General features: G+C 40.9%; 1 protein-coding gene across 3 annotated transcripts; it reads left to right on the forward strand.

The window, feature by feature from the left end:
* Window positions 1-167: 167 nt before the first annotated feature.
* On the forward strand, window positions 168-8878 carry usp1 (ubiquitin specific peptidase 1). 3 transcript variants are annotated; one of them, XM_020098518.2, is made up of 9 exons: window positions 168-944; window positions 1904-2134; window positions 2761-2902; window positions 3175-3276; window positions 3513-3682; window positions 3869-4605; window positions 4862-5020; window positions 5121-5322; window positions 6342-8878. In XM_020098518.2, exons 2-9 carry the CDS (start codon window positions 1965-1967, stop codon window positions 7126-7128), a joined length of 2469 nt encoding a protein of 822 aa, XP_019954077.2. In that variant the 5' UTR covers window positions 168-944; window positions 1904-1964; the 3' UTR covers window positions 7129-8878. The 3 variants fall into 3 exon arrangements, with proteins under 3 accessions (XP_019954077.2, XP_019954076.2, XP_069377736.1); XM_020098517.2 differs by having other exon boundaries at window positions 170-944; window positions 2758-2902; XM_069521635.1 differs by lacking the exon at window positions 168-944 and adding an exon at window positions 967-1697 and having other exon boundaries at window positions 2758-2902.
* Window positions 8879-9108: the final 230 nt, after the last annotated feature.

A 9108-nucleotide genomic window follows, 5' to 3' on the forward strand; every position in this document is an offset into this window, starting at 1 on the left:
TCAAGTTGTTAAAATATAGGATACCAAATACTTCCGTTTGAAAAGTAAACACTCCAAACCTGTTCAGTCTGATCCATCAAATTTTAATTCCAGAGCCTGTATTCACATATTATCATTTGTGTCATAGGGTTTAACAAGATGTAACATCCTCTGTTCTTAACTCTCAACAGGCGTAAACCAACCAAAACATATTAACAGGGGAATACACGTAGAAAGGTCAGAGAGGTCAGGACGGACAGAAGACAAAATAGATACTGCATGTAACTGAACGCAACAACAACATAACAATATTTACAACAACGATTAGAAGAAACAGTTTGGAATATGATGTCAAAATGTTAATGTTTAAAGTATTGGTGCATAAGAAAATGTCTGATAGAGATGAAGGGAGCAGCAAAGAGTTATTGTCAGTAATGGTAGAATATGTGAGAAGGTGTATTGATTATTATTATTATTTCTTTTTAAATAGTTAATGTGGAGGCTTCACTCTGAACCAACTACAGCTCTGCTTTCACTTTGAAAATCCACCAATCTGTCTACCTGAGCTAACTTGACAGAGGACTACAAAAATGGCTTCCCGGCGGAGGCAGAGGGGGGAGGGGGGCCTGAAAGAAATGGGTGTCTTAATTTAAGCCTGATATCTGGAAGGCGAATATCTCTACTTAAATATTTTTTTCCCGGTCATCTGGACATTTAAACCAAATACACGTGCAGGTTTGAAACACACTCTGTATCAGGGGTGGCCGGTAACCAGACGCCGTCCCCGGGTGTTCTCGTGCGGGGGGCCGGTGTTTGACCGGCAGCGGAGCAGGCAGCGGGTCCTGCGGCAGGAAAAAGCGCCAACTTCTGCTGCAGCGACCCGATGGTGGAACTCTCGGTGCGCGGCTCCTAAACTGCTCCTCCCGGGACATTTACTGAACTGTGCCGTGGCATGACTCGCTCGGGTAAGACCGGGGGGTGGGGACGCGGAGCGCGGAGAGAAGTGTTGTCGTCTGGTTATTTTTTCCTTCTGGTGAACTGTTCGCTGCCTCCTCCGCCGCTTTGACCCAGTTTACCGCGGCTAACTGCGCAACAACACCGACGTCTCTTCCGCTATTGTCAACCGCTTCTTGGCGCTAAAGACGCGACGGCCGCTAATGTTAACCACGTTTGTAATGTTTATGCTAACACTCACCCTAAAGAGAGGTTCAGAGTTAGCTATCGCGTTATTTCAGTGGCTGACGCTATAGCACGGTGTTTGCCAGAGCTAGCTCGGCTGTAGCGACACAAACTGCGAAAGTATTTACTTTTAAATTCTTAAGTTTTTTTTATTTTTATTTTCTGGTGTTTATTTCTCGTTTGCAGGTTAACACAGGGTCAGCGGTGCAGCGGGAGGTTCGGCTGAGCTCGGCAGTGCGATAGTTGGATAAGAAATAGAAGAAAGGCAGAAAGCGCTATGAACTATAGGACTATAAAGACTAATGCAATAGCAAACTAAAATACACATTACAAGGTGCAGTGTGACGTTCGTATGGAACTGAATGGAGTGTGTATGCATAGTAATTGCAGCGTGTGTGTTTCAGTTGTGTCACATTTGTCCAGAATTAAATTCAAACAAGAAAACAACTCTGGCGCCTTTTGAAATCACTGTGCTTCCTTCTTCTTGCCACAGAGGAGCGCTGTTTTATATCAAAACGAATTTAATAACAATCACCCATGTAAGCTTTTTTGGGGTTTTTACAAAACATACTGTACACATTTAAAGCTGCAGTGTGACATTCGTTGCACATGACAACTTTCAGGTGTGTGTGTTTACATAGTTATTGCACCATGTGTGTATCAGCTGTTTTGTGCAGGCAGGCAGGAGAACAACTCTGATGTCGGCCTTTGAAATTCCACTGTATGTGTTTCCTTCTCACCACAGAGGAGTGCTGCTCTATCTCAGTAGATAATTAATCACGCCGTCCGAGCTGCCGTGAAGAAAGATGCCAGGTCTGCAGGGTGAGGATGTGGTGGCGGCGCTGGGCAGCCCTATCAAGAAGAGCAAACTGTCTCTGAGGTTCTTCCAGAAGAAGGAAGCTAAACGGGTGCTGGATTTCTCTGAGCCTCCAGCAGATGAACCTAAATCATCTGACCTAACGGAGCATGAGGACAGGTGGGCCCATAGGCTTATACAAAGTTCTGCATCGTTGAAGTGGTGTGTGGGGATAACTGACATCATTACGGAGCCGTTAACACTGATTCATTCATAGAGCCTGTTCAGACGTGGTAATAACATTGAGTGATTGCATAATTATTCATTTTAAACCTGTCACCAATTATTGTGAGAATTAATTTATGATTTAATATATTTGCTTAAAAAAATTGGCACACACATTAATTGTTCTAGCTTCGGCAGTCTGAGGATTGTCCACTTTTTCCAGTCTTGTATTGTAATAAACTGTTTACTTTTGTCCTTCAGACACTTTGTCATATAAAAAAACCTATCTTAACAAATTACCTTGGGCTTTTGGAAATCACTGTCAGTTCCTCGCTATTTTCTGACACTTCACAAACCACACCCAATTAAGTAATGAACAAAATTAATCCTCATATCAAGCAGTTCTGCCCTTTAAGTATATCTGTGGGATGTTTTGAGATCCAATCAAGGAGCCGCTGATAAAGATTGAGTGTTAAGTTGAATATAATAGCATTTTAGAAGAAGGAACTGTCTTACCCAGCTGTAATTAAAAAGCACAAGAATCAAACTCATATCTGTGTCTCTTCTTTACTGTTCAGCAGCGGGGATCAGGTGGTTCCTAATCCTCTTCCATGTCCAGAGTCACCTTGTCTCCTTCCGTCATGTGAAAAGAGAGAGAACTTGGTGCCATTTGTGGGCTTCAACAACCTGGGCAACACCTGCTATTTGAACAGTATCTTACAGGTTGGTCATTGCCAGAGACAGAATAAATCTATGTTTTTAATAACGGAAGCTGCATACATGTGCACATTACATAGATTGCATTCATGTCTAGAGAATTATGATTTTTTGCAAGGAAAATGTATTTGACTATTTTTGCGGCTTTAATTAAAAGTTGGACACTAGAAAGTTTCATTCAGAAAGCTTTTTTGAATTATCTGTAGAGATGGATTAGTTGTAAGAATTCTAGATAAGAAAAATGCAATAATTAATCTTATGTCTGGTTGCCCTTGCAGGTTCTTTACTACTGTCCAGGGCTCAGAGGAGGCATAAAGAAACTGTACGAACTGTCCAAAAGAAAAGACAAACCAGGGGAAGAAACGAGTAAAAGTAAAGAGGTTGGTGAAACAAATGACAATTTGATTTTGCTAATTTATATCGGCAACGAGTGGCTTCAAGATGGACCACAACCTTTATCAACACTATTAATTGAGAGTTGTTAGCTTTGCTCTTTTTATTTGAGGGTTTTGTTCAGTTTAGTGTTATCAAACACACACTATCCTGGTATAATGTATCTGATCCTATAGGCCAAGATCTTTTATTTAATTCAACATTTTTCTCTCTGCATTCTCAGCAGGCAGAATATGTCGCTGAGTCCTTGCCAGCTCACGTTGAGCTGTTGCAAAGCTTCAACAGTCTGATCACATCAGTGGAGCAGCTGCAGTCCAGCTTCCTGCTCAACATTGACAGCTTCAGTGATGGAGAGCTCTCCACACCGCCTCGAAAGATACTGCACACGCTCAGGTAACAATATCACATAATTTTCAATAATCAGACTTACACAAGAAGTCTTCTTCTGATTGATTGTATGATTTTAAAAATCCTATTAAGGTGCAATGTAAAACCTTTAATGTTATCGCATTCATATGATGACTGATAAAAAAATAACACTATATGTCAGATTATATATTTTGTCAACATGTGTTGCAGGCAGCTGAACCCCATGTATGAAGGTTATCTTCAGCATGATGCGCAGGAGGTGCTGCAGTGCATTTTGGGATACATCCAAGAGGCCTGTGACACCATCAGGAAGGAGCAGAACCTGGAAAACGAGGGTGACGACGCACTAGAAGTCAAAATGGAGAATGGTATTAATTTGGGTTCCAGCGTTGCTGGAACAGATCCCTCAGAAGGCAATACTCCCACAGACGAGGACGGCCAAGTCAGCGGCAAGAGAAAGAGTGACACTGAGGTGGGAAATGCCAAGAAGAAGCCAAAATCTGTCAAGTCTAAGAAGTCTGATGTGGAGGAAGACAACAGTGGTAGAAATCTACCCTTCACACGCTCCAAAAGGAAGTCCTCCAGTGACATCATGGTGGACAGCACCCAAGATAAAGGTGGAGCAGAGGAGGAGGAGGCGGTGAAGAAGCTAAATGGGAAGGAGGATGGTGGGAGTGATGGTGAGGGGAAAGGTGAAAAGACGTCTAAAGAGGCAGAGGGGAAGAGGAAGAAACGCACTAAGCTGAGCTGGTTGAGGCCTTCTGGGAAACAGCCAAGTATTTTCTCCAAGTTCCTTAGCGTGGGGAAGATCAGCTCCATTAACACGAAGAACCAGATTAAGGTGGAGCAGGAGAACGGGCAAGGCGACGAGCAAAGTCCGAAAGAGAAGAGCAGTGATGAGAAATCACAACAAAACGTGGCTGAAGATGAGAAAGTGAAACATCAAGGTATAAAACAATTACTATTTTTACACTTTGAGTTTTGAGGAGTTAAAACTGAATTAATGACATTGTTTTGACATGTCAGAATGCACATAAAAGTAAAGTGACAGTTTAAGTGATTAAATAAAATGGTCCGTTAAATTCTTGGTTTAAGTATGAAAAAAGAGTTAAACCTCTGCCCTTGTCAGACACACAACTCACAATGTGACTGCAGACATAACATACTCGTGTGTGTGTGTGTGTGTGTGTCTGTTTTATTTAGACGGCCTGGACCTGTTAGAGCGCCTGTTCCAGGGTCAGCTGGTTCTGAGGACTCGTTGTCTGGAGTGTGAGAGCTTCACGGAGAGGAGAGAGGACTTCCACGACATCAGTGTCCCCGTGCTCGATGAGCAACCCAGCAGCCCTGACGATCTCTCTGAGGGTGAGGATTGGTACAGCTTCACCTTTTCTTTTAGGTCACAAAGCAGGTGAAAAAGAATCCATCCAATAATAAATGTAATAACTGATTTTAATCTCTCCAGTTTCTCCAGACCCAAAACCCGAGCTGAGGACTCTGAAATGGGCCATTGGCCAGTTTGCTTCAGTGGAGCGCATCGTTGGAGAGGACAAATACTTCTGTGAGACCTGTCTCCACTACACAGAGGCAGAGAGAAGTCTTCTGTTTGACAAAACTCCTGAAGTCATCACCATTCATCTGAAACGCTTCTCTGCCAACAGTTTAGAGTGAGTTAAATGCTAACTTAGCTTTTCGCTTAAAGGTTCAGTTTGTAAGATTTAGGTGAAAGGGATTTTTGGCAGAAATTCAATATAAAATAATCCAAGTGATGTTTTTGCTGGTGTATTTCATCTAAATTGTATAAATTGTTGTTTTCTTTACCATAGAATGGGCAATTTATATTAAAACAATCTTACATTTACATGGAGGGGGGTCCTCTCTGTGGAGGCCGCTGTGGTTTTTTTTACAGTCTTATACTGGAAAAACTAAAACCATTTGCATTTTCATGACAACTGAAGTTCACCACAGGTTCTCTTTCATGTTGGGAAGGGGAGGGTAAGATAAGGAGCATTCTGCTGCAACATGCAACGTCACCTCTAGATGTCACTAAATTCAAACTTCCAATAATTATGGCCCAAGCACCGACGAGTGCGAAGGCCCATATTGAAAGTGAAATTATTATTTTAGACTGTTTTTTATCAATTCTTTTTCAGTATTTTGTCCCAAAACTACGACGGTGTATCAGGGCTATGTTGAAGAGAAATAGAATTTAGATTTTGAGAAAAAAGTTGTAATATTATTTGATAAAGTTATAATTTTAGGACATGTGTCTTGTGAGAAGAGAAATTCCAGAAGATACGTGTGTTGCCTGTGTTAGAATGAGGAATGTGAAGCATCTTGTGAAGCAAAATACTAAATATTTTGTCTCATCAGCTCCACATTAACTGATATTAAGTATCAGGACTTTGAAACGATTGTGGTAGGAACTGTCTATTCTGAAGAAGGATCCACGTTAACTTGAAGGAAATTGCATGAATCATTTCATTTTACATGATGTTGATGCAAGATTTTCTAAATTCAAGAGGAAATTACAACTTTATACTTGTAATATTATAATTTAATTGTTTAAATCTCAGCATTTGTTCTTCAACTTTGCCCAAATAATCTCATCATTATTATTATTATTATTATTATTGTATGAGGTATTTATTATAGTAACTCATCTCCTTTTTTCTTTCCCTCTTAGTCTGGACCCATATGCTGGCCTCTCTAAAGTGAATACTCCCTTGCAGACACCTTTTACCTTGTCTCTGGAGGAGTGGTGCACACGTCCCTCCACTAAAGGACAACACTACCAGCTGTTTGCTGTGGTCATGCACAGCGGTGTCACCATCAGCAGTGGCCACTACACCGCCTACGTCCGCATGTCTGATCTGAAAGATGTGGAGCTCTGGCCGCAGGGCAAAGAAGAAACAGAAAAGGGGAAAGAGGAGGAAAAGGACAGCAAAGAGGTAGTGCAGTCGAAAGAGGAAGTGCTGGACTACAATGATGGTGAAGTGTCCTTCAGTCTCAGAGCGAGGGGACAGAGGGGTGCAAGTTTGGCAAGCAGCAAAACGGGGGGTAAAAAGTCAGAGGGTACGGTGGGACTGTTGGGCGGCCAGAGGAGTTTGTCCAGTTATGAGCTGGGGAGCAGCAGCAGCAAACACACAGATAAAGCAGTCAACAGTGCAGCAGCAGAGGGATCGAAACGCAGGAAGACGATCAGTCTGGGCCAAAACACAGAAGCGGGTCCAAAAAGGGAGCCTGAGGAGGGAGAGGAGGCATTGCTGCCCTTTTGTGGTGGGGTGGGGGCCACAGAGCAGCAGGCACTGAATTCCCTACTGGAGTACGAAGGCAAATGGATGCTGTTTGATGACTCTGAGGTGCGTTTGTTTGAGGAGGAGGATTTCCTGCGCGCCTGCTCTCCAGAGACGATCTCCTCATCAACGCCATACCTGCTCTTCTACAGAAGAATGCCTGAACCTGGTTGCTAACATGAACACAAGGACTCAAGCGGGGGGTGCTGATCAGGCTTTTTGGCTAGTAAGTGCTCAGAAAGGAAAGACGTTTGTAGTTTTTTGCTATACTACAAACTCTGTCAAAAAATACTATGGCTGCCATATTTAGAACCTGAGCAGAAGCTCCTTTTCAGGCCAGAAACCATCACACGGACTCTAGTTTGGGTTAGAAATCATATATTTCAGAAATTACTTGATTTGTCTTTCTTCGTGCCATGGATGAATGTGGTACAAGATGTTTTTGCTGTCCATAGTGTTTCTTTGATACTGTCATTGTCTTACCATGTCCTCCTTTTTTCATTTTTATCAGTCATTGAGTTTCTATGGTTCCTTTTTACAAAATGGAAAAGCACTTTAAACGAAAATATCATCAAGTGAAAATCGGAAACGCTGGAAAATGCCCTTTCCGAGCTAGACGTTTGTCTATATTCTATTAAATTGGATGCAGAGAAGACTGTCAGTGCTGTTTATTCGGAAACATCATGCAACCCCAAAAGTCAAATAAAACAAATCTATATTCCCAAACACATTCATACTTTCTATGATGCCTGATATGGATGTGATCAATGCATGTGAAACCTGGAGTTCACGCTACACAGCAGCAGAAGCAGATATCTACATAAAACACAGAAAAATATCTATATACGACAAGCTTGCACATATTTTCTTAGAACTGCTAAAATGTTTAATGTTTCTATAGGGTGCAGTTTTATGCTCAGCATATTCAAGACGCTGATTCAGTTCAAGTAAAATGCTCATAAAAGTTCTTCAGTAGGCTGATGGGTTGTTATAAGATTTTTTAGCAAGGTTGTGACCTTGGTTATGCCAGAACGCCTTATTCATCTTTCATATCTTATTTAGTGTGCAACGAACAATTTTAGTATTTGGATGCAAAATCTTTTAAAGGTCTGCTACCTAAATCAGGTTATGACTTAAGCTGTGTGGAGGACGGGTCAGAGACTGGACAATTTAAGTGTCCTTTTTTTGACACATGAGAAACCAAATATTTGTCAGAAAATTGTGAAAAATTCTGTTTGCAAATCTGTTTCAATAACAGACCCAAAGATATTCCGTCTGCTATTACAGATCACTAAAACCAGAGAGTTTGTTATTTAAATTACAAAAACAATGAATCAGTCATCAACATACATGCTGATAAAAAGAGATCCTAGCAGCTTGTTTTGAAACTCACAGCCATCACCTAGTTGTATTTTAGAAATTAATTCATGAGAAAGTTGAACAAACTCAAAATAGTTGAGCGGTAATCACAGTGGACATGAGCAGATTTTTAAAGTTTTTGAGAAGTTTGAAAGTCCAGAATCTAAAAAACAACCACTCTTTCGAAGCGCATTTCCACAGATAGCCGTTGAAAAGTTTTAATGTTTGTCTGCGCTCAGACTCCGAAATGTCTGTGAGATTACATTGGATCACAACTCTATTTCGTTTTGTGCTAAATAATTGGTTTATGCACAATATCCCATTGCTTTTGTGTTAGAAATAAGGACCCAGGTCATAAGCTAAACCTGAGGTAAACAATGTCACCTTTTACTGAATGTGTCCTGAAGTTTCCAATGCAGGTTCTTGTATTTCACAAAATGCTTTTTGACTTTTTTTAATTGATGAAACCAGTCAAAGTAAGTTTGTCCTTTAAACTGTACCTCATCCCAAATGTAATTCATTTTGACACTTTGGTACCACGACCAATAAAGTTTTTACCTTTACCAAATGTGCTCCATAAAACCATGAGTAGCGCTTCATAGATAACTGTATTGCACATTAAACCACATAAATACATTTACAATCAAATGAAAGATTAAGCACGGTTGTGGATAAAGGTAAGCAGGATCCTAACTGTCTAAATATTAATGTCTAGTACTGAATATCTAGTGGGTGTAAATGAAAGTAGAAATATTAGAATTGAGAAACCACAATAGTAAAGTAGTGCTTCATATAAAT

The sequence above is a fragment of the Paralichthys olivaceus genome, chromosome 3, assembly GCF_024713975.1.
Source record: "Paralichthys olivaceus isolate ysfri-2021 chromosome 3, ASM2471397v2, whole genome shotgun sequence".
Lineage (NCBI taxonomy): Eukaryota > Metazoa > Chordata > Actinopteri > Pleuronectiformes > Paralichthyidae > Paralichthys > Paralichthys olivaceus.

Excerpts from the sequence above, each read along its gene's own strand:
- usp1 (XM_020098517.2), top strand. The coding sequence starts at position 1,965 with ATGCCAGGTCTGCAGGGTGAGGATGTGGTGGCGGCGCTGGGCAGCCCT. Across the intron at positions 2,135-2,757 it reads CTAACGGAGCATGAGGACAG|CAGCGGGGATCAGGTGGTTC; the intron begins GTGGGCCCATAG and ends TTTACTGTTCAG. Across the intron at positions 3,277-3,512 it reads AAACGAGTAAAAGTAAAGAG|CAGGCAGAATATGTCGCTGA; the intron begins GTTGGTGAAACA and ends CTGCATTCTCAG.